General features: G+C 36.8%; 1 protein-coding gene across 2 annotated transcripts in view; it reads right to left on the bottom strand.

Moving 5' to 3' along the window:
- fras1 (Fraser extracellular matrix complex subunit 1) overlaps window positions 1-26,111 on the bottom strand; it is a 139,243-nt gene that overhangs the window by 16,811 nt on the left and 96,321 nt on the right. The window contains exons 30-52 of one of the 2 annotated variants that reach the window (XM_053674449.1): window positions 23,509-23,668; window positions 22,223-22,398; window positions 19,910-20,026; window positions 18,673-18,787; window positions 18,154-18,291; window positions 17,355-17,387; window positions 15,448-15,579; window positions 15,133-15,261; window positions 14,484-14,731; window positions 14,162-14,313; window positions 13,238-13,400; window positions 13,017-13,149; window positions 11,605-11,792; window positions 11,291-11,447; window positions 9,900-10,163; window positions 8,932-9,120; window positions 7,492-7,611; window positions 7,220-7,399; window positions 5,516-5,640; window positions 3,178-3,318; window positions 2,276-2,503; window positions 1,679-1,792; window positions 82-232 (exon numbers count right to left, since the gene is read on the bottom strand). In XM_053674449.1, coding sequence (XP_053530424.1) covers window positions 82-232; window positions 1,679-1,792; window positions 2,276-2,503; window positions 3,178-3,318; window positions 5,516-5,640; window positions 7,220-7,399; window positions 7,492-7,611; window positions 8,932-9,120; window positions 9,900-10,163; window positions 11,291-11,447; window positions 11,605-11,792; window positions 13,017-13,149; window positions 13,238-13,400; window positions 14,162-14,313; window positions 14,484-14,731; window positions 15,133-15,261; window positions 15,448-15,579; window positions 17,355-17,387; window positions 18,154-18,291; window positions 18,673-18,787; window positions 19,910-20,026; window positions 22,223-22,398; window positions 23,509-23,668 — 3,553 coding nt within the window. The remainder of the gene's footprint in view (window positions 1-81; window positions 233-1,678; window positions 1,793-2,275; window positions 2,504-3,177; window positions 3,319-5,515; window positions 5,641-7,219; window positions 7,400-7,491; window positions 7,612-8,931; window positions 9,121-9,899; window positions 10,164-11,290; window positions 11,448-11,604; window positions 11,793-13,016; window positions 13,150-13,237; window positions 13,401-14,161; window positions 14,314-14,483; window positions 14,732-15,132; window positions 15,262-15,447; window positions 15,580-17,354; window positions 17,388-18,153; window positions 18,292-18,672; window positions 18,788-19,909; window positions 20,027-22,222; window positions 22,399-23,508; window positions 23,669-26,111) is intronic. The other variant, XM_053674450.1, reaches the window with a different exon arrangement.

Here is a 26,111-nt window from a genome sequence, read left to right as displayed (position 1 = left end):
AAAAAAAATATTCATAGACACAGATCCCTTAGGTAACTACAAAGGTATTTATATCTCAAGGTGTTACAGTTAAAGTGTTACCTTGTGTAAAAGAGGTAATGGGGATTCCTGGTTTCAGCTTGCTCTCCACGTAACCATGTTTGGGTCCAGCTGTGATCTCATAAGTCAGTTGACCGTCATCTGTGTCTGGATCGATGGTGAGGAGTTCCTTCTTTGAGATCAGGTTTGTGGCCTAGAACCCATTTCAGAATGATGTCAAAATATTTCATATATCACAGAGATCAGTCCCAAGAGCAGAACGAGAGACTGTCCAGTGTACAGTACTGTACCTTGGTAATAAATGACAAAAAAGTAATTGTGGTCATGTTCCATATCGCCAGCTGGGGGTAGCAGAGTGCCATTATTTACCAAGTCCATTGATCATTTCTACCGCTGAGTGCAAAAGTTTGCACTCCCCATGGCTTTTAGGTGCTAATTTAGGTTTAGCAACATGACTCCAAGATGTTAAAAATGCAACGTGGTTGTATCTGATAACAAACTAGCAATCTAGAACATTACTCAACCGAATAATATTTTAAATAGAATAAAATTTTTTGCATGACTAACACATATGTCACCTCTTAATATGAATATTACAACAGAGAGGATCCAAAGAGGATATGAAAGAGATTGTAGGCAGTGGGCAAACAAGTTAATACAAGAGAATATTTCACATTCAGAAAGAGAATTGTATAAATTAAAACGGATCAAATTTATGATCCTACCATACAGTATTTCACCTTTTTTGTTATTTCTGATAATCAGGAAACATTTGTGATGACTAATACACTAATACCCTAATTTACTAAGGGTTTTATGTCTAAAAACCTGAAAAACACCAAAAATTGATTTGCTAACAGGGCTGTGGAGGATTACAGAATGCCTTGTCAATTTTGCACAACTAACTGCCTTACTACATCTGCAGTCTGGATCACTGGGAGGTATCAGTGCGAACAGATTTAAGTGTGATTTACTACAGCCCGAAAGTCATTTTGGTGATTGTGCACATAAAATAATATCACTAAAGTTCAGGTATGACATTTGCATTAGCTGGTCATTTGAAGAAAACAAAATGTTATTTACTAAGATTTTATAATAGAAATGTCTACTGAATTTATGGCTTAGTATCTCAAAATAATCAGACATTTTCTGAAATTGATGATGTTGCTACAGCCCTGTGATGCTAATCGCATGTGAATAATTTTTTTTTTCTCATATAGTATACTGTATGTATTGACATAAACACTCATGTTCACAATTATTTTTAGTTTTCATACTCAGTCATGTACTTGATTCACAATTACACGGACGTGTAGAAAAGTTCAGTTAGACTCTTCTGGGATTCTTTTTGCCACTGCTATTAAGAACAATCAGCACATATAATTAGGACACATGTTGTTTTCACAATTTTTCAATTATACACACTCAGTTGATCAGATTGCTCACACAAACTAGTACTCATTATATGAAATCTTAGAAAATCATAGCCATAAATTGCTATAAATAAAAATATTTTGTCTTAAGAGTAATCAAACTCTTGCATTTGACCGCAAGTTAGAGAAAATATTTGTTCAAGTGGTCAAGCATTAAAAAAAAAGGTTGTATGTCTTTAGTTCTGTTCCTTCTAGTCATATCTTACCCTGTTGTCCATATACTCCAGCCACTGCAGGCCCAGGTTAGTGACGATGCGAGGCGTTCCATCATCAACAGGTAGGATGTCGATTTTAAACTTCTGAGGTGCAGCAGTAACCACCTGAAACATCAAAACAACAAATCAAAATTCACCATCATTATAAATCCACAGTACCATTTGCAACTTATAATACACACAAGGTTCACACACTGTGCTCTAAGTAATGACAGAGCTAATGAGAAACAAAATGTACTTTACACACTAATGTCCTTCACATCATGAAACAGCACACAACCTCACAAGTTCTTTTTCTCAGATTAAACACAGTCACAGCAGGGCTGCCATTTTGTTAGTCTATGAGGAAAGGTGTTTTATTTAACCATCAGCTTTAATGACAACATGCCAACTTAGACCCAAGTGAGAGAAGTTACTGCTGAGAGGTAGATGAGAACCAATTATCAGACAGCATGAGAACAAAGGTGGAAAGTGGGATCCTGCCAGTTCATATTAATGTTCTAAAGACACAGGCATGATTCCAGAAAAAGCAATACAGGAAAATATCCATCCAATATGTCATTTAAAAGGACCATCCATAAGACTAACCTCTTTTCCACCTTCTTCTATGATGAAGAACATGTTAGTGCCATCGCTGACAGTAAAAGTAAAGCGGTCTTTTAAGGAGTTGCTGCCGTCGTGATGGTAGCTGATGCGGTTCTGATAAACGTCGTCCATGGTGAAGGTGTTGGTTTGCCGGTAGTGCTGGCCGTTGCTGGTGCGCTCGATGGTACCATGACGAGGAGCCTGAACGATGGTAAACGTGATCAGGTCCTCCTACAAGAGAAAAAATGAGACAGAAAACGAGAAAGAGGTCAGAAAGCAGTATCATCACCTAAAGTCATATATGATTATTATTAGCAGGCCCAATGTCACAACCAAGTTTATCTCCTCACTTCCAATTTGATTTCTTTGCCATCAGCTTTATTAACACTTTATGATTTTGGATATCTGGTTTGGGGTTCCATTCCTGCCTCCACCCTGTGTGTGCAGAGTTTGCATGTTCTCCCCGTGCTTTGGGGGTTTCCTCTCGGTACCCCGGTTTCCTCCCCAAGTCCAAAGACATATGTTGTAGGCTGAATGGCATCTCTAAATTGTCTGTAGTGTGTGAGTGGGTGTGTGAGGGGGTGTTCGCATTTGTGCCCTGTGATGGGCTGGCAAACCCTCCAGGGTGTCCCCCAGTTTGTTCCCCGAGTCCCCTGTCATAGGCTTCAGGCTCCCTACGACCTTGTCTAGGAGAAGTGGTACAGAACATGGATGGATGGATGGATACTGATCAAAAATATACTAGATCATTTTGGCCAGTTTGGAGATATTGTCCATTAAATTCACAGAAATTGTAGGTAAAAAGTTTGGAAAAAAAAAGTTAAACGAGTTAAAAATGAATAGAGAATATGAAAAGACGGTGAAGCTTAAGACTGCTTGCTTCTTTCCTTTTCTGTTGGCTTTACCTCTGTGTCTGCATCAGTGGCCTTGAGCTCAAACTCAGTGATGGTTTTCCTCACTCCTTCTTGCACCCTCATCCCCGACATGGCCAGCACGGGGAGAGAGTCATCCACCGGCCTGATGCTGATGTAGAACGTCTGTGAGATCTGCAACACACATGTTGCCTACACTGTGAGTCACTGATTACCCTACACTGTGAGTCACTGTATTTATATACATACATACACACACACACACACACACACACACACACACACACACACACACACACTATAATATTGTTCATATATGCCAGAGACCAGTGTATCATTTGACTCTATAATGCTGCCTAATAGGAGAGACATCAAATGATCTGCTATTATATGCTGGTGAACATTTAACTGATGTTCAGCTTGCTTCAGAATATTCAAATATTCAAATCCATAAACAGTACACATGGATACGAGCACGTAAAACATTTTAGTCTGAGTTTCTGATAATATACCCACTTAGCAGGGGGAATAACAATACACTGTTGTCATGTTCATGTGAATACAACAACTGGAGGCCCAGCACAACCAAAAATACCACCAAAATCTTTTCAAACTTTTTTGTTCCCAGTAAACAGTTAGACATGTTGGAAGTTCTTTCATCTCAAGAGTTTCCAAGAATCAGCTCCCACTAGGCTTCTAATATACCTCCAAACGGAGAGGGTTTTAATCGCTAAATTATTCTGTGCGATAATTTTGAACGTACACCGAAATCTATTTCAAATCAAAGGCTCATGAATTAAAGCGGCAATACACTGATGAAAGATTTAAATGAAGATGAGTTGACAAAGTATATATTGCACAGAAAAATATATTTGTAGAGTAGTATATTTCATATTCAGTTAATGTTAATACATAAAAAAGTTAATATTAAATATTACCAGTTTGATGTTCAGTGATGAAGTAGAAATGCTTTTATTTGTGGTGAGTGAATGTGAGACTAACAGGAGGTTTTTTAGAATTCAGTCAATGTTGATAAGAATTAATAACATTCAATAAGTTAAGAAATTTTACTTTCATCTTCAGAATTTAGTTCATGTGTTAATGTTAATTCGAGTAATGTGTTTTCTGTTTATGAGACCAGGTACTGTGATACAACTTGTTGAAATGGAGAGAATAAAGTTTTTATTTGCATTTCCTTCAGAATTATGGAATTAATTATTATTCATTTTAAAGAAGGCGTAAAAGGTAGAACTATCAGTATCGGCCGATATCACTCTGAATAATCTATTATCGGTATCGGCTATGAAATTTAGTTTCAGTGCATCTCTAGTAAAAATGTACTTACTCATGCCAAACTGTGAACACTGTAGTGATAAGTGAATGTACTTGAGTTCTGTATACTGCATATATAAAACTAACATTTTTATATCTATGTCACTGGGATTACATTTATATAGACACAAGGGTCAAAAAAGAAAGTCTCCAATGGTAACTCTGAAGAAACTGGAAAGTTCCACAGATCAGACTGGAGAAGCTGTTCACAGGACAATTATAGCCATAGCTGGGCTTTATGGAAGGGTGGTGGAGGAAAAAAACCTTACTGAAAAAAACCATATCAAAAACCATTTTTGAGTTTGCCAAATGGTATTGCTGGAGACTAAGCAAAGAAAAAGATTCTTTAATCTGATGCAACCAAACGGAATTTTTTTGTGCAAATACAAAAACTCAAAATGATTCATCATCCTAAAAACACCATCTTTACAGTGAAGCATGGTGGTGGTGGCATCATGTTGTCAATGCATTTCATCAGCATGGACAAGAAATGTTAAAAGCTGATAAAAAAAATATACTTTGCACCTGCAAATGTAAGACACATTGTGTAAAGCATGCCACTGTTTTTTTTAACTGGGGAAAAAAGGCTAAAAAAAAAAAAAAGAAAGAAAAAGGCATAAATGCAAATGAAAACTAAACAAGACAGAGAGTAAACAAGCACCTGTACAAATGAGCTGTGGCACAACTATGTCGGAAAAGGGGGAAAAAGAGATCTTAACTGATCACGTTTAATTTACAACCCAACTCATTCAGATTTAGCTCATTTGTGATCAAAAGCTCTAATTGGGTGTGCCGATCCTGTGTACTATTGACAGCTCTATGCTTTAATGTTCTCAGTAATGCTCTCGCTCTCTCTCCCTCGCTCTCTCTCCCTATCTGTGAAGTGGCACTTCTTTTTGCAGAGGAGAGCTTTCCACTTGAGCAGTCTCAGCTGATTGCTTCTCTGGCTTTGTGTTAATCTCTTTCAGTAGTTTGTGTGTGTTCGAGCATATCTGGCACTCATTAGTATGTGTGTGTGTTTGTGTGTGCTTGTGTGTACCTCATTAGCCCCATCCGACACGGTGAAAGTGAAGTCGTCTGAGTGTTTCTCTTCTTCACTGGTGTGGACGTATTGCACGTTGCGTGAGGCCAGGTCTGCCTGAGTGAACGTGCTGATGCGCTTGCCTGCAACATTACAATAAATGTTATATCAACTACAGTGCTTTTCAATTAAACTGATTAAACAATCTTTTTAGTGGGGTATTTCATTTGAATGAAATCTGTCATGTCAGAAATCACTTCCCTCATTCACCCCATTCTGTACAGAGCACTGTATATATATTGCTGCTACAGTTATTAAAAACTACATCATCCTTAAGTCTCATCTCAGCAAAAAACCTACTGGGAATTACTCAATTATCTAGCTTGGAAGTTTGCATTCAGCAATGAATATTACTAATAAACTTTATTTGAGCTGTAAAGTAACTATACTTGATTACTAACCATTATAGAGGTTTTATATTTTACCTTAATTAATGATATATTGTACCATGAAAGCTCTAAATCTAAAAATTTGAACCATATTTCTATGATTTAAAAAAATATTTATATATTTAGATTGTATTTAAAACTATTTTTAAAGCCTGTAATCAAATCCAAACAATTTGTATGGATACTACAACCAAATATCTTTGTGCAAGAATTGCCGATTAGTCTCACTTGCTTATCAAACAATAAAGTTAACTTAATGAACCTAATATTATGAAAAATGTATACCAATTCCAAAATAAGGCTGGTCATATAGTTGGAGCTCTTTCGATTGTGCACAAATAAAGTCATTAAAAAAAAGTCTGAATACTAACTCTACCCTTAACTGTAACATTCAGAATTGAAATATTATTTTTATTATGTTGGGGGAAAAAATACTGACTTGTAATTTCTGTTAAAATCATTTACCTTTATTTTAGGTTCGTTTGATTGTGGACACTTTAGCTTTTTTTTTTTTTATTAAGTATAGTTTTAACAAGCTACTTCCAACTTTTAATCAAGCAAGATGTTGACACAATACCTAATACCTAAACTTTTACTGAAGTATAAATTTCTATACTTTTCCACCTCTGGGTAAAAAGAAAGGCCGAGAGAGCGAGGGTATAGTTGTACTTTTTGTCTCGATATGATAATCTTAGTAATCTAAAAACTGGAACTGGTATTGGAATAACCAAGCCAAGAGATTTCCAAGAGATTTTCTAGCAAAACACTTCAAATCTTCAAAACATTTTATATGTACTCCCACGCACTTCCATTATTGTTCACACGGGCTTGCTGAAGGTCTGTTGGTATAAAATAATACCTATGTAAAACTTAATATTGAATGAGTTTACCCAAAGCACTTACCTATTTTTTTGTTCCTGGATAAATAATTACATAAAACAGGAAGAACCAAATGTTGTTTTGTGCAGACTTTATATATGTAGCACCACTTAAACTTCAACTTTCTTAAATTGCATCCATATTGTGCAGTCTGGAAGCTGGAATGGCTCATATTAAAAGTAAAGTCTAGTTTATGGCATATCAAAACCAATATATAAGTATTTCAATTAACAAACAAACAAATAAAGCAAGGGCAAACAGTTATTGGGTTAACATCCAATCAAGTACTGACTACTATAGGTTTTTAATTTATCTTTGCTATGGCAACTGATAATCTGTTCAGGCTTGTATTGCCCACCTTCTCTATAATTGATGCATGTGGTGGTGTTTGTACCTGGATTGGTAGAAAGTTCCAAATGGCCCACTTGGGTCTGTTTGCTGATACGGTAAACAAGTTCTCCAGGTTCACTATCCTGGTCTGTGGAGGACAGCTGCAGCGTTGTAATCTTCTTCACAGAGTTTTCATCCAGCACCAAACCCTTATTCACTTCTATTGTAGGGGGAAGTCTATCCTCTATGTTGAATAAAAGAATGCCAGAATTTTTTGATTATGCATTATAAGATCCAATGTTTTGGTTATCTAAAAAAAAAAACCCAGCTGCCTACCAAGAACAGTGATGAAGAAAGACTCATCGATCACTTTGTTGCCCTCTGGATCTTCAAGGTTAAATTTAAAGGAGAAGCTGCCTCCACTCTCTCCTTTTTCATGGATATATTCCACAAAGCCTGATGTAAGAAAGACAAAATACTGTTATATGGCTTTGGAGGACTCTTGACTTATACCATATACCAAATCATTCAATTATATATTTTAGAATCCATTTCTATTGAAATGTTTTCCTGCTTACAGTTTTCAGATAATCATAACAGTTGTAATGTTTACAAAAGACTATCCGGATTTGACCATGAAATGTATTTCATTGGCTCCTACCATTGATGCCATTTTCGCCGTTTGCATTTGAACCTCAACTATAGAAACTATATAATAATTCTGATGCTGGCTTATATGTACAAGTATCCTATAAATAATGTTCACATGTAGCTATTATTTTCTGTGAGTGGAACTTTCAGGAATAAAACATTATATGGCTTCAAATATTAAATATATTAAAATATAAAAAACCTGAATATTACTGTACATATTTAAATATCAAACTTAGGCTTAGGGGGCTGTGGAATTTATTTTACAGTTAAAGGGGTACCTGGCTGCAAAAAGTTTAAGAACCCCTGGGTTGAACCGACTAGACAATTTCAGCTCACAGAATATATTCTACCAAATACTTGTCTGTGTGTTCTCTCATAGTTTTCTCTTTGCTCTTCAGTATGAATGTCTGGTAAATAAATCAAAGCTGAGCTACTGAAACACAGATACTTGCAGGTAAACTCTGATTTTATGAGAACCCTATGCTATGTATTATGAATTGATTCAATACAATTTGGCATGTTTCAGAAAGCTGCTGCTGTATTTTACCTACTTTATCATTTTAAAAAAACCTGCAATAGAACCCAGTTTTGCTATTTTAAAATTACCCTGTTCAGTGCTGCCTGTCAATAAATATGACATATTTTATGCCAATTGTTTCATGCTTTAACCCCTTAACAAATCCCATGATCCATCAGTGGGTTATAATCCTGACTCCGTATCCATTAGATTCATTATTATTTCATATTGTCATAGTCAATAATAATAAATTACTCATAGTGCACTGTTAGAAACAAATCTGAATCTAGAAATGTTCTTTGGATCGTCCCTCTACAGCAGTGGGTTTTCTTAACCAGAAAATTTTAAGAAACTAGTTTTCGAAAGTAACAGCCCTTCACTATCCACAGAACCCTGGCAGAACCAATTTGCCGAGTGTTGTAACTAAGTAATATGCTTTTGGATGATTAACTGAATAATAATCCAGGGGTTTAATGGGTCAACTGAAAATGAACAAACATTTGTCATTAACAGCAGTAAATCCTGCAATGTGTGGTGCCTCCTCATATTTTTGACATTGTTCCTGTGGTTATAGCTCATGTACGGCTTAAAGAAAAGGGAGAAACCTTTGTTGATGTCATCCTGGGTGAAGCTCCTGACTGACCCTTTGGCAGAGATTTGGACTTTGGTTCTGCCTTTGTGAAGCTGCAGTGTGCCCACACTCAGGTCTTTAGTCACAATGAACGTGAGTTTTAGGTTGTCTGAGTCAATATCTGTACCTTTCAGGTGCTGCTCTGTGATCTTAGATGAATAACCTGGTGGAAAAGCAATGATTCCCAGAAAGGTTTACAAAATGGTATCATAATTCATAAATGATCATTTGACTTATGGACAGAAAAGCATTAATATATAACAAACATAGGACTTCATCAGAAATTGTAGTTTGGGGATACACAATAATATCAGAATTATATTGGTATCGGGAGGTTATTGTTGAAAACAATTTTCGGCATCAGTCGAATATATAGAATTGACTGCTAATACAAAAAGATATCTGATGACGCATTTATTGTATTTCAGGTAACTGTAATATTCGGTAACACTGTAATTTGGTTTTCAACTGTTATTGTATTTGTTACGCTGTTATTTTACAAGAAGGTAAAAAAAAAAAAACATCTTACTGAAAATTGTTAAGTTGAAGTAATGTTAGCATTTAAGTCTGACAATTAAAGGACCGTATTAGACAGTCAAATCCTTAATTATTCATTTTTGAATGTGTGAATTATATATGTATCTTTTTCATATGTGCATTTTATTTGTATGTGCATCAACAGCTGCAGGAATGTATAGAACAAATATTGGCTACTGGCAATTGTCCAGAATTCCAACATCAGTGCATTCCCATTCTGTAACCAACTAATTTATTGGGGAAATTATTGACAACGTTGGTTCTAATTATAAATAAATGTTCAGATTGCAAAGAAAATGCTGCAAAGTGACCATATTTCACACTTTTGCACATCCTGAAAAATGTGGTTCCAATGGCCAGCCACTCTATATCCCATCAGGTAGTGCTGCGTGACTTTATACTGACCTGCTGCTAACTGAAGGCCTCTGTTAATTGTGACTCTGGGTCCTTCACTCTTTTTGACATCCATGCTGATCTCCAGGCGGCCCATCTCCGTGTGCACTCCATCCGTTACAGAGAAGTGAATCTCGTCAGTCACTGATCCATGTGTATCAGGAGTGTACACCAGCAACTCGTCTAGGATATCCTGGTAGGTGAATGTGGAACCCTGATGGAGCACCTTACCAGTCTCTAGAGGCTGTGAGTAGAACTGTCTTCTGCGCAACTTGCCTGTAAAGAAGTTAAAAGAGTGTTGACAGAGTGTGAAAATGCCTGCAAATAATTACAATGTATACACAAAACTGCTGAGATTACTAACAAGAAAATCCTAGCAGGTGAAGAGAAATAACTGAAATGAGCCACAAAAAACCCTAGTGTATGTTGGTGAAGGAGACGTGTCCATGCAAACAAAAATAAATAATAAACAGAACATGCTGCCCTGCATTTTTTCCAACCCCCTTCTTGTCTTCTATGGGTTCACAAAACCATGATTTGCAAATTCACTTAGATGGACTGGGCAGGAAATGAAAGCAACTGCTACCAAAAGCAAATTTGCATCTTTCACATCCTTTCCCCTTCAGTGAAATGGCTTTAATGCTGGGTGAATTTTATTCATGTTCGGTTTGACCTCTGCTTTCACTGAAAAAGTAGAAAAGTTGTGTTTTCCGACATTTTCAGTATCAAATCAAGTATGTTTTTTTCTGTCATTCCTCTTTATAGCTCATATACACTGAAATGAAATCGTGTTTCATTCAAGACCATAGCGCAATAGTAAACATATTTTTTTTATTTGTAATTGTATACACCGTACACATTTACAGAAAATTCTATCACATTTTATGACTCAGCACAGCCAAGCACAAAAACACAACTCCCTAACAAATAATACAATAAAGCCAGAGTTTTGATCTCTCCCTGCAGGCCTTTGTGATTTTTTATTTACTTATTTATTTTTTAGTGAGGCGGCAGCGTTCCTGTCCTGTATTATTTTGGGCATACTTCAGCTACATTGGTTCCTGCCACTTCTCAGGAATGAGTCATAATACTGACTCAAAAAAAGCTGAACCCCTTCTGACACAGTAGCCCTAAAAGTAATAATAGTGAACTTTCATTGCCTCACCAGTCGATTTTCGAGGTCTGTTCTAAAGCAGTGACAGAAACAGAAAGATATTTTTAGGACGCCTTAATTATATGCACTAAGCTTTTGTAAAGACAATATAATTTTACAATACACACATAATAGGCAGAGAGCACAAAATGGACAACACAAACCCCACAGCACATAAAAAATCTATATTACTTATAAAGATGTGGTGGAAGAGAGCAGAAAAAAAAAGCGTAAGAAGAAAGACACAGACCGTAGGAAGGCTTTTTGGTGATAGTAAGCACAATCTCATTCTCTGGTGTATCCAGATCCAACACACTGAGGGAGGAATTGGTGATGACGACGCCTGTGTTCTCCTCCACATGGATGCTGTTTACAGAGATAACTGGGATTCGGTCTTCCTTAGTGTGCTGAAATTTTTACAGATGCAGATTTAATTACAGAACTCCCTTCTTCTTGCTACAGAATTTGAGAGTGTGATTCATCTAATGTGTCCAGCAAACTGGGATATGATGTGCACTGAACACCGTTTGAAAGGTCTTGAGGAGAAAAATAAAACAGTGATACCTGGATATCAATGGTGACATCAAAAGCTTCTGTCTGGCTGGAGCCATCACTAATGTAGAAGCTAAAGACATCTTGGTGGACATTTGCTTGGTGGACATTTTGAACATAGAAAATGTGGTCTGAGGTGAGGTCCTCAATTGTGAACGGGACATCAGGATTGATTATACGTGCTTCACCTGTCGACCCAGCTGTGGACAAACAAGGAGTGCATACAGACAAAACACGACCCATTACGATTAGGTCATGAACACACTTCACAACGAATTAAATCAAAATGCAGCTATCGAAGACAAAATAAGGAGACAAATAAATAAACATACACTATTCCTCAGACCAAAAATAAACTTTGAGCCACAAAAATCTGACAGTTAGGTATGGCAATATATTACAATCATTAAAGAAAAAAAACTACAAACCGTTCAAGGGAGTAAAACAAAACAAATGGTTAACAACAGCACTCCTTCTGAAAGCAAGATGAAAAATGAGTTTCCTTTCCCTCTTAGTTCAGTGCCCTTTCACGATTCATGATTCATATCCTCTCCAATTTTTGCACCATTCTTTTTTTGAACATTGTGAATGAGCCCTCTATTCATGAACAAGTTAGTGAAGCTCAGTTTTCACACAATCTTCAATGGATGTTTTCAGTTCAATTTGTGAAGGAACTTTTTTCAGGGAACATTTTAACAAAATATTTTAAGGGCAATAAGAGTGATGATAATAATAATAAAAAAAACAACTCAGCAAGACAGCTCAAGGAAGTTATGCTGAGAGAAAACAACCCAAAAGGGGATCTCAAACTCTGGATAGTGAAGTTACTGACCAAGGAGACATGGACAAAGGTAAATTGATATGTGGTGCATTATAACCCTGTCATCATGGAGGGACAATCAGGGAAACTAGTCGGGGACAAGGCTACGCGAGGGGATCTGGAGGAATTAGTAATCCAATGACATGCAGAATAAAACCATCTGAAATATGACTACTTGATCAAAGAATGATAGTTAGAAATGTATTCTTCTGCATCATTTGCAGCTCATCAGACAAGTTAACATTTCAATTATTTGTAAAAATGTGTTGGTCTGCTGTATTTTTGTGGTAAAAGCCTCCACGCTCAGTGAAAATTCTGTGGCTAATTACAAACATTTTCTCAGGGTATATACAGTTTCTCTGGCTATTACTTACTTTCATTTATGCAAATTTACTTAGATCAGTTCACAAAGTCAGTTATTGTTTATTATATAACTATATATTACTAGTTATATATTGATTAGTCCATTTCCATTTCAGTGGTTGTGTATATGTGTGTGTCTTTGGGGCCTGGTGCATTATATATGTTCTATGTTTCATGCCAGTTATTGCTCCATGTGTTAAAGCAAGCTGTCTGTGGCAAACTACTCGTATTTAAAACCCACCTCGTTTTGTATTCTCAATAAAGCCATACTTTGGAGGACTGATCAGCCACACAAGTAGATCCTTTTGTGATGTGTCAGGGTCAGATGCAATGATATGATTGGCTGACAGTTGGACTCGGCCTCCCTCCTGGACCTGAAAAGGCAAAAAAGTGAAAAGTGTCCCCTTGAGTTCAAAGCATTCCAGACAATAAAACAGTGAGTCAGGTGGAGAGAACGCTAACCTTGATACCACTGTGTACAGTGACTACTGGTGGCTGTCTCTGCACAGAGGTGATGGTAATGGTGCACATCTGGTTGTCCAGGCGGTTGTTCTCAGCATCATAGACAATGAAGTGAAAGATATCTGTGACAGGCTGGTTACCGGTATCAAATGATGTGACATACCTGTTTGCACAGAGTACATAAGCAAATTAATAATTAATTTGTGCTAACAGCTACAATATACGTACTCATCCAGATACTGAGTATTTAATGATGGTGACCTGGAATACACAGTTAATTAATGGATATATTCAAACAAATAGTCATACTAGTCTAACTATTCTAGTCTGGTTTTCTTTCAGTCTAAAAGACTAACTTTCTGACCAAAGACCTAATGTTTTGTATCACTTTCAGAAGAAACTTACTGCAATTTTATTTCAGTTACATTAAAGCCAATAATCATCTCAGCTTGGGTATCAATAAATGTGCATATAGGTTTTGGGTTTCATCAAAATAAACTTCTCAGTAGCTTTTAGCACATCACTGGAGAAATGCGTAACACAATTTCGAGGCCATTGTGCTAATTTACTGCGCATCTCCTCACATTCACATAATAGTGCAAAGTATTATGAGAAGGCTGAATAATAAGGTTCTATATTTATATTTCTATACACAAACAACACTCAATAAATGATCCGGTCTGCAATTATTTCATCTGTATTTATGTTGTTGTTTTTTTAAATCCATTAATGTAATACAACAATGCAAATACTACTTGTTATATGAAATAAAAAATAAAAGGTGCCAGTGAGCATAATGTTCTGACTATGTGAACTGGTACCACATTTGTGTGTGAAAAGCTTTTTTAAGCAAAGCAAAGCTGATATGAATCTCACAAATGACATATCAAATGACAATTATTGCTATAAATGATATAACTGTACCGAATCTTGTGGTGGTTGATGTCCTCCATTGTGAAGGAAGAATACTCATTGAGTTCTTCATGGTCTGAGGCAGAATTTGTCCTGGTAAGGATCCCATACATGGGCACCGAAACAAGCTGGATACGAATCTTATCATCTGAGGAGTCATTGTCCTGAAGATGTGGTTTAGAACATAGACCAAATTAACGATGTCCCCTGGTAATGTTTATGAACAGCTGAAAAACTGGCCCGATAAAAGATTTACTGTATAAAACCATACAAAAGCAAGCTAGAATACAATACACATCTGATGATCAATTCCACATAATCCACATTATCTCACCACATAAGCCAGATGCGAGTGTCTGATTACAGTGCTGCTCTTCTCTCCCACTTCCATCGACAGCAAGGCCTTAGGGTCACGTCTTGGACCATCGCCTCTGACCTCTAACACAGTCACCTGCACCGTGGTGGGTGTCAGGGACATTCCATCCGTTACAGAGAAGAGCATGGTGTCCTTCTCAGTGGTGAGACCAGAATGCTCATACTGAAGGACATTCCTGGTGATGTCATTGAAGGTGAAGGTGTCACCTGGTCCAAACATTTAGCATAGAGACGGACGGACGAAGATTTAATATTTGTGAAGTTTTTTATAGGAAATTTGTTTTTTGTGCTATCATGAGCATGTATAGAAGGTTCTGAAATCATACTGAACAGACTACGGAATCCTACTGAATCTTTTCACAGGAATTACAATTAATGAACTTTTTCCAAAAGTTTAAAAATTTGAGAACCACAGAACATACACTCTTACTAATTGTTCATCAAAGATTCCATGGATAGTTAAGGGCTCGTAGCTTTCTAAGTACCCTGTCTAACAGGGGAGCAATATGTTGTATGGTCCAACATAGAACCCCTTAAGAAGGAATCTTCTTTTTTTTATTTTTATGAGTGCACTAGAAGAAGCATGGATTGTATTTGAGTGAACCTACCATTAACCATTGGGGTCTGAGAGCCAAAGTCCACTCTGAGTAGGGTTCCATGCACAGGACCCTCCACCAGCTCAAACTCTAGCTCATCTGGTGCAGTGTCAGCATCTGTTACTGCCAACTGCTGACCACCTACAGGGCAAGGAGAACCACAAGGGTAATTAAACTTTTTTTTTCCTCACAGGCTACATTTTCCCTTTTAACTCAGTTTTACTGAAAATAGAGAACTCAGGAAGCCTTTGACCACTGTATTCTACACAAATGGTTCTCAAGTTAATTGTAACTAGCATGGATCATGTTGCTAAAGATGTATTGTACCGATTGGTGCTCTGCCTCCCAGGGTCACCTCCAGCACTGGGTCCAAGATCTGAAAAACTGGAGGTTGCTGATGATTGGCCAACAGCAGGATGGAAAAGTCCATCTCAGGGGTGGTATGATGTCCATCAGTTACTGGAACATGTAAGCCAAGTAGTTAAAAGATTACCTTACACTAACAAACATACAGAATGAGCATTCACACGTTCAGCAACAGCCCTAGACATAAATGATAAACAAAACTAAGGTTATGGGTTGTCATAATTACTATAAAGCTGCCAAGGAAATCTAAAGAGAGTTTTCTAGGAAGCAAGGCTAAGCATTTGATATAGATAATATCAGAGAGATCAAGACAACAGAAATAACAAGGTTGACAGGATAAATGAGATAGTAGAGAGCAATCAGCCAGAGTTGACTTTAACTTTGGCCCCATTCAATTTATAAGCAATTCACATCACTATGCACCATATGTGAGAGTGAACAGCAGCAGTTCTCAGGAGAGACAATGAAAAAAAGAAGAAGCTAGGATGATGTGACAAATAAACTGTGTAACTGAGCCCTTTTACACTGTCTTTTAGATTTAAAAAAAATTGTCATGTGTATTTGCAATGAAACACTGCAGAGAACTGTGGTCTATGTATTAAATATGTGCACAGTCACAGCGATTATAGACAGGCAATAAAATACATTCATTAAAAAAAAAACCCTCAATGGGTAGATTTTGATTATGCAGAATTTTGCTTTGATGAAGTACTGAAAACTTGGCATTTTGATGTTGATATTGAAGTAGTAGCACAGAGCTTTACTTTGTTTAGGTGAACTGCTTCGACCTTCTTCAAAAGGCATTTGAATAAATTTGCCTATTTTAATCAATTTAAACTTAATTCAGGCCTGGAAACAGAAACTGGTGATAAGGAAACTGATTACAATATCAAATGAAACGATATCTCCGAACAAAACCATGGTAAAGTTGCCACATAAAGAAAAAATAATCAGCCCATAAGTGAATGGTCTGTCATAAACCAACAGTTTTTGAAGGAGAACCACAAGGTTAAGCTGCAACTATCTGCAATTGTTAATCCATTTAGATTCAATCATATTATTCAGTGTTTCCCCTTAACTTATATTATTCAGTAACTACAACAAATTATTCATTAACTACAAGAATAAAAGGAAACATATTCAATTATATGATTGAGGAATCTGGACCCCTGTTAGGTCTTAGGTTAAAAGGATTAAGAGAAGTGACACACTTTCTAAAGTAGCTTTAGCCCACATTTTACTTGTGTTCAGTGTTAAAAGAAATATACGTTTTGTTGATGTAAAATTATTTACGTTCATTAATATTCTATTGCAACAATGTGATGTGAACAAGCTGCTTTTGTATAAAATTTTCCTCCCAGTCTTGGCATCTAATTTATCTATGTATTTATCCTTTAATACTCACATATTTTATAACTCAAGCTTGGGCCGTACAAAAACACAATATCACATATCCCCCCATTAAATAAGCTCAAATTCAAAATGGTAGACCCTTTGAGTCAACGTGTGTGTTTGGAATTATGGCTCTAATTCACAGCCATCCTGTGAGAATGATGGAGGGATGGCTGTATCCTCTTGTCAAACAGAATATAGAGAGAGGCATATAGTATGATAGAAGACGGAGAGGGAGAAAGATGAAGGAAGGGGAAAATAAGTCATATCCTGCAGACCGAGCCCCACATATAATGACCATGGAAACGAAAGCCGAAGAAAGATTAGGTTACTGTGTGAAGGAAGGCTTGAAGGCTGGCAGAGATGAATACAATGAGCAACACAGAGAGAGAGAGAGAGAGAGAGAGAGAGAGAGAGAGAGAGAGAGTGACAAAGAGATGAAAAGGGGAGTTGAGAAAGCTGCTGAGGCAATATACCTGTGAAATGGAAGTTCACTGACTCTGGCAGGCCTGCAGAAATGAAACACTGTGAGTAGAGTAGATGTGGAGGAGCACAGAACTTTCAGGGCTTGTGAGGTGCAGTCAAAAGTCAATAACTGTTTAAATTGCTAATAATGCAGTCAGGACACGGCTTAGTTAATAGTAAGGCACTATTGGTTCAGTTTGGGCAAATCTAAACATTTAACTTCTCAGACAGTAGCATACAATTTTGTGTTTGAGGCATTCTGAACCCCAGTAGTACAATGCAATGGTAAGTCTTCACTTCAGGCATTGAATCTATTTTAAAATAGCTATGTGAGTCTAAACAGCTATACAATGTAACATTGAGAAAATATAAATTAACATTCATACTACTTATTTTTTTTGTAATTTCGACTGCTCCCATTTAGGGTTGCCACAGCGGATCACCAAGCCACATGTTTTGATTCTGGCACAAATTTTACACCGGATGTCCTTCCTGACGCAACCATCCCCATTTTCCAGGCTTGTGTGTGAGTGTGTGTGTGTGTGCGTGCGTGTGTATGTAATGTATATACATACACATATATGCATATATAGATATAGATATATGCAGTACACTTGATTTCACTCATGTAAAAGGTTTTTAAATAACTGTGGTTCATACTGATAATAATCGAGATACTTGAAGACATATTATGTATGCTCAACTAGGATATTATCAGAAATTATCATACAAAACTATTATCTTACAAAACTAAAACAGGATTGAAGGCCAAGTTATAAGGATCTTTGTTGCATGTTTCCAGTGACCTACCAGTGAAGGAGTATTGGTAAAGCTCCTGCAGATGAGATGGAGCCTGTGGTGGCCTGTAGATGATTTTTCCAGCATCTACATCAGCCTGAGTGAAAAAGCGGACATGAGTGTACGGCCTGTCCCCATGTTCCAGAGTGCCTGAAAGAAACACAGAAGTTTTATAAATGGATCTCCAGAGCAATGAGATGCTGAATCACTATAAAAAAGATTTGCAGTTGTCCGAGTAATGTAATACTCTTCAGTCTCTCACTGTAGGTATTATTGGTATCAAAGGTCTTTAGCCAGCACTGCTATCTTGCTGGTAGAAAAGGACTATGAGAAGTAATGTATCTTACTTTAAAAGCACACTAAAACACCAATATCATTGTAAAGCAATGTGAAAAAATAATATTTTTCAGAATACCACTGAATTATCCACTGACTGTAATTTTTAAAACTTCCTTTCACAGCTCGCTGGCACAGTGTTTGTCAGAGCTATTGGTTTGAATCATATTAAGCTATAACAGAGGTTCAGGTTACCCTGGCCTGGAGGTAGTGGTTTGGTGATGTTGTAAATCAACTTGTTGCTTGGCGTCTCTGAGTCAGTGAAGGAGAGAACGGAGGGTGTTATCAGGGTAACGCGATCTTCTTGTGCCTGTGCGTGTACACACACGCGCATACACACACACACACACACACACACACACACACAGACACACACACACACACACACACACACACACACACAACAGCCATCAACAACAAAAAATCACCCAGATGAAATACATGATGTCTGGAGATCGCTGAGATTAAGTCAGCTTTATTACACTTCTGAACAGCAGGCAGGAGGACACACAGAAAGCACTGCACAAATAAAACAGCTGCACCAAAATTAATCTTAGATTTCATTTAGCTTGGTCCAGCCTGGTCCAGAATTCTGACTCCGCTATCAAGAACCCTTCAATTTAAGAAATAAATGTTTTATCTAATGATTTATTAAAAATGACTACAATATTTTAATCAGCTTATGCAAAAAGGATTAAACTGAGACAAATAACTTGAAATAAATATGAACTAATATCAATATATTAATAATAAATAAATACTAATATTTAATAACAATATATGAATATCCATAATTAAAGAAAATTCCCCAGATGTCACCGTGTATTTCATTCAAATGGCAACACATATCCTTCTAACACACCGTGTGATATTGACTCAGTTAATACAGTCTTCTATGTGCTATTGTAATCCTTTCAGTAAAAAAACAAATATCAACATCTTTGCGCGTGAAGAATGATGTTTGAAAAGTGGATAAGTTAGTTTTTCATAAATGAGAAATAATGTGGACAATATTTTTACCCTCAAGACTTGTATATATTCAGACTAACCTACAATTTATCTTAAAACTATTGATATTAAAAAAAACAATAGAGTGCAAAAATCTGAATCCCTTTAGGAGACAGTAAAGGAAATGAAATAACCATAACAGTATTGTAGATGTTCTTTTATTGTCATAAAGTAGCAAAAATGGCTATAGATATTTTTTTTTAAAAAATCTAAATTATATCAATGCAAAAGTTTTCGAGTAACTTTAGATATCTGCCTCTGCCTTCTTTCTTTCGTATTCAATAAGCAGCTTTTGGTTCCTCCATATAGATAACTTTAAAATCGATTATAGCTATCCTTTTATTTCAAAAGCCATTAGGGATGCAAACTTTTGCACTCAATGAAAGTATACATGAGAATGTGCGCTCTGTGATGTGTCCATTACATTGATCTGGAGATCTGCTCCAGGAGTGAGCTGAGGAAGACCAGGAGTCTGAGGCATCACTCCAATCGTGAAGGTCTGAGCGTCACTGCGTGTGTCTGGGAAAGTCTCAGCAGACACCTGCAGCATCATATTTGGCATAAAAACACAGCACATACGGTACATGTCACTACCCGTTACTACAGTGTATTCATTTAAACTTAATCAATTCTTTATTAAGCTCTCTTAATCTCAAGTCTGCAATGTGCAGAAAATAACTGCACAGAAAACTTCCACATGATGTTAGTCATTTCCACATCTCTACATTTATCTCCATTTGGACTCAGAGGCATGATAATTTCAGTTATAAACCACTGTTTTCTTGTTCCAACACATCAAATATTTCTGCAGGATTTTATACACGAACAATTTTAAAGTTCCGTGTTCAACATTTTTCTTGCAAGAGCAAAAAAAAGGTGAGAAGTTTATTTCTCAGGAAAGAATTTATTGCTCCAAGAACAATGAGGGTTGAACTGATATCTCAAGTACTTCTCAAGGGTATTTATTGGAAGGGGGGGATAAACTTTTACCATTTGAGTGGATTGGATTTAGTATTAAACTGGGTCATCTGGTACAAACTAATGTTTAGAGACACTTTTAAAGTGCCATTTTTTTTACCGCCTCCTTTGCTCATATTTACCAAGGATGCCAATATTAGTGGAGGCCACTGTATATGTTTTCAAAATTTACAGTCTCTCTCTACCACCAATTTTGGTGACATCATTCTGCACTTCAGCTTCTTATCACATTTTCTGTCCAATCAAATGCTCTCTAGAATCTGAAATGCCCCGCCCCCAACATTATAACGATCACCTTGTGGAAGTTACCGTTGTTGAGTGAGAGAAATCATATCGGCGAGCATGGGTTGTAAATGTGTCCTTGGCTCTTCGAATGTGTGAATGTTATTCTGTTTTCCAGCTGTAAGTTGTTTAAGAAGGAAATTCACTTTGAAGAAGGAGTGCTACCTCATGTCTTTGTGACAGGCATTTTCCCATAGTACTAACTGTCAAATACGGTTTAGCCCGGGCTGTGAGGTAAGCTAAACGCTATAAGCTAATAGCTAAAGGCTATTTAAAAAGGGGGAGAATCCCTGACACCCTGTTCAGTGGAAATTATGTCAACACATTGACTAATGCTGCACGTTTCAAGGCACTTCACGGGGACTTTAAGGAGTGAAGAGACATAATGTTCTTCTTTAAGAAGGAATTGCTGTTCTGAAAATCCAAAACACCAGAATATAACCCAATCAATCGTCTTGATTTCAACAATCAACTGTCATCTTCTCCTCACACAGTTGACTCAGATATTTACAGAAACAGACATACAAAACAGATTTACACTCCGGGGTGTAACTAAACGATGTAAGTAATGTTAAAAGGCGGTACTATTTGAAACATCTAAGGTTTAATTACAGTCTTACATTTCTAACCAACACACATGATAGTTTTAGCCATTTAGGTATTGTTAGTTTTAGTCTAGATTTAGTTGTAGTCAATGAAACTGATAGTTATGCTATATATGATAAATTGTTCATACAGTCAAGACTATTTATAAAATGAAGCAGATCATTCAAAGGGATGTGGCACAATTAGTAGCTTTGCTCTAGCACATTTATTACACTACATACACTTAATAAAAGTAAATTACTTGCAATGACATCAGGCATGCAATTTCCTCTTCCCTAGTATTATATTAGTGTAATAAGAAACTACAAAAAAAAATTTTTATCCAGTTTTTATCTAAATGTCAAAGTCAATGTAGTAACAAAATCCACAAAGCTAAACATTAGCATACATAGATAGAGCAGAGGAGTGTGAATGAGTATAAAGCAAGTGGCAAGCAGTGCACCTCTGATAATTTCCTTATATAACTTCCTTAGCAAATTCAATTCACAACCATGAGGACGTGTTGTCCAGTAGACTGACCTTTGTCCAATAGACTGTTTCAGACATTTTAATCTTGATTTTATTTGATGACAAAAATGTCCTTATATTTAAGATACACGGGTAACTTTTGAATTTTAAAAAAAGTTAATAGAAAAAAACAACAACCTTAAAGACCAGCCATTTTTATTTTACCTTGTTACTCTCAGATCAAGATAACCTGAACCTGAATGATCATTAGCAAAAAAACCCAATCATGCTAAGGGCACAATTTCTGCTATTTAAACTTAAAATGGGACACTTTGACCCTACATAACATAAAAACAGTTTTGTGTGTGTGTGTGTGTGTGTGTGTGTGTGTGTGTGTGTGTGTGTGTGTGTTTGTGTTTGTAACCTGAAACTGGAAGGTGTCTCTCTGAGTGCCTCTCCCATAGTGACGGTACCACACAGTGCCCTCATTGACGTCCTGCTGGGTAAATGAGGAGGCTGGTGTTGTATCTCTTCCCTCTGGAAAAGCCTGCCAGGCCTCCACTGGACCATCTGCTGCCATGGACACCAACACAATCTCACCTACAAACACACACACACACACACACACACACACACACACACACACACACACACACAAATGCTAAATTACCAAAAAAGAAAAGAGCAACTGTGTAGTTACTAATACAAATCATTAGTTTTAAGATATGTCTTACAAGAGGCTAACTATCTTCAAAAAGTTTAATACATGTTCATATTTATATTATATCCTGGACTAAATACAGCTGAGTGCAAAGGTTTGTATACACTTACTTCAAAATGATAAGACAAGTAATTTAATGTGATTCTTTTTTTTTTTTTTTTTTAAATCATACATAATTAACAAAAAAGGCAAAAAGTTTGTGTTAAAAATATTTCTAGTAAAAATATCAATTTTTTCCTCACTACACTAGATATTTTTCTTCCACTCTTTGATTATGTCTTTGCATATTTCTTCTCCACTTATTAAAATGCTAATATTTTCTGTTTTAAGACTTGTGATTGGTTTCCAGATTCCCTCTGACTCTGAACTTAAAGGGATAGTTCACCCAAAAATGAAAACTCTGTCATCACTTACCCATAAGACTTTCGTTCATCTTCAGTATTACTTTTACTTTTACGATGCCTTTATGAACTTTTTGGAGCTTGAAAGTTTTGGTTACATGGACTGTAAACGGAGGCGCAGAAATCTCCCAGGCTTCAATGAAAATGTCTTCATTTGTGTTCCGAAGATGAACGAAAGTCTTATGGGTTTGAAGCGACATGAAGATGAGTAACTGATGACAGAATTGTTATTTTTGGGTGAACTATCCCTTTAACTGCTCTCAGCAAACAGCTGAGGTACATTTTTTATATTATCACTCAAAACAAGACAGATATAAATTTTTGCCCTCAACAGTATAGGCATATATTATATACTGTAAATATTACATTAATTTAGTGAGCAAGATATGGTGGAATGTTTTTCTTACTCTGTTGTACTATATTGCATTGTCTTGATTAAAAGAAAACTGACTGATGAATACTAATTAATAACCATGTCTTGCAAATGAGAATGTCTTTGTGGGAAGCATGCACAAAGGAAGCGTGAATAGTTTACAGAAACTCTGACAGGAAGTAGCTCTAGTAAAGATTTGAGGGAATGTGCGGTACCGTGTTGGGGCTGTCCGTTGTCAGACTGGATGATGTATACGATCTCAGAGTCACTGGCTCCTTTATACTCAGCCTTAAGATGTTTCTTGGACAGCTGCACCATCCCTCCTTCTCTCACCCAGGTCTTAGGAATTGAGCGCATGTGAGGAGCAAGTCCATTCTATAGAAACAAAACACAAACTCTGTTGCCATTTAATGCCATGGTACAGTGTGTTCTACATCAGTCACTAGCAATTTCTACAACACAATACTGTCATTGGTTATAATGTAAAATCAATGGATGGAAAAACACATTAATATTGTTAGTTAGTTGGCTATATGAACTCATTCCTTTCAATCAGCTCAGAAAAAAAAAACTTAATTACTTGATATAAGCTGCTAATAAACATTACATGCTTCAGCCAACCTCTACTGATCCAGAACACCACTGCATTAATCTCTCAAGTTCTCATGTTCCACAGTATGACAAGAGCTTGACGTTAATTTTAGTGCTACTACCCTGGATTAACCTCATGTTCTGTGATTGCTTATAACATATGACCCATTAAATATTTGATAATTTTTTGTGTTGATATTGTTTTATAGTCATTAAGGATATTATCAACTTTCTAAAATTTGCACTTTGAAATGTTGGAGGGTTGAAGCTTAAATGTTTTTATTTCCAGTCTACTGGTCAAAAGAAAGAAAACAGCATTTAAAACCTCTGAACCATGAAGTAAAGTCAATTTTACCAAACAGAACATTAAGGAATTGCATGAATGAATGATTTATTTTTATTTTTATAGTACATTCTTTTCCCACAACTCCACTTTACACTTTGCATAAAAAAACAGGTTGTAAAAAAAGAGGCGAAAATTAAGAAAGAATGGAGTTGAGATTTAAAAGAGGACAATTGTGGGATTTCAAAGTAGGAGGGTTATACCACATAAATGTGTGAGAGAGATTAAGCCAAATAATCTAAACTCATTATAAAAGAAGAAATCCTTCCATCATATCTCACTTCCACCACATCCTGATAAGACAAGTGAGACATCCCTTAGATTCCAGTCCGTGTCTGTCTTATGAGCACCTTAGGAGCATCAAGCATCTATTTTCATATATCATCAGTTGCTTAGAAGATCATCAAAAGCACAGAAGGATGGTGAGATGAAAGCTCAGGGGGAATACCTTGGCAACACTTCTAACATAACTACACTCAGGAAGATCTGCAGCATTCACAGTGGCTCAGGTGTGATGAGATGGTGTGCGTTCTTTCTACCATTGTGATGATCTTTTCATAACATGGTAGTGAGGAACTGAGAAGGTAGAATTTGGTTTATAGCTCAAACCATACAATTTCAAGTTGAATATAAAGCTTGGCATTATAATTAAAGTTCAGGAATTAGTGTGGCACAAAATGTCAGGGGAAACCAATGGCGAACAGAGTATCAGAGAAGTCAATAGTATTTCACATTTTGCCCAAATATTTGAGTTCGCACCAGGGCGGATTCTGGGCTTGTGTGAGGGCGGGGCTTATAATCACGTATTTGCTTTCAACTACAAGAACTCCTTCCGAACCGTGGATCAAAATGGTGGGCACTAGGTTCTGTTTTCAATTATTTTCATTAGTTGCTAACAGTCAAGTGGTGAAGAACAGTGCTTTTCGGTTGCATGACATGTCACTGTGCAGCAACACCTGCAAACATACAGTATGAGAAGAGTTTCATCCATGCAGGACAGCATGAGATGTGCATTTTTCATGATGCTCTCAGTGCAAGCTCTTACACCACAAATATGAGCTAATGACAGTGTTCCTGGGCTATGAAGTCTAGTTTTATACATCAACAAAGTACACCATATCCATAACAACCCCTTCCCCTCTATCACAAAACTTGAAACAGGAGATAATATGACAAACTGAACCGATCAATCGGCATGCGGTGCTGAGAGAGGACAGCTTCAACACTACAGGGTGTCCCAAAAGTGTCCGTACATAGGGGACTATGTATGTATTGTGCCTTTGTCAGTGGATGTTTGTGGACGTCCACTTCTCGGTTCGTCCGTCCGTAACACGTCCAGTCTTTTCGAATTTGTTAATAAGTTTGGCAGCAGTGCCGTGTGTGATGTGCTGGCCATGTTTCCTATTAAAGTCCATCATAACCTTGCGACAGCTTCCTGATCCAGCCATGAGAATGATTTTAATTTCAATATATGCATTCATACACACACACACATATATATACACTGTATAAACTAAGTATGAAAAATTTTGGAAGACATTTTGCTAAAAGGTGTTAACCTCCTCTATGTATGGAGACTTTTGGGACACCCTATATATCTGGATCATGCCATGGTTTGGTTGAAGCATGCCCCAGACCACTGTTTCCAAGAGGAGCATGGAATGGTTCTCAGCACAGCTCCCAGGTTTGAAAACAGCAGTCTTACTTCAACAAATGTAGTGTAGAATCCCTTGGATGAGAGTGTGAAAATGAATTTGCCCTATAATCAGGAGTTCACGAGTTTGAATCCCAATAAAGACACAGCTATCTGTGGCTGGGAGCCTGGGGAGCAAAATTGGAGGGCGGGACAGCCTGGTCAATCACACCTGTGGGCATCTGTATGCT

Source organism: Ictalurus punctatus, chromosome 22 (assembly GCF_001660625.3).
Source record: "Ictalurus punctatus breed USDA103 chromosome 22, Coco_2.0, whole genome shotgun sequence".
Classification (NCBI taxonomy): Eukaryota; Metazoa; Chordata; class Actinopteri; order Siluriformes; family Ictaluridae; genus Ictalurus; species Ictalurus punctatus.
Note: the sequence above shows the minus strand (reverse complement) of the source record. Positions and strands in the feature narration are given on the sequence as shown.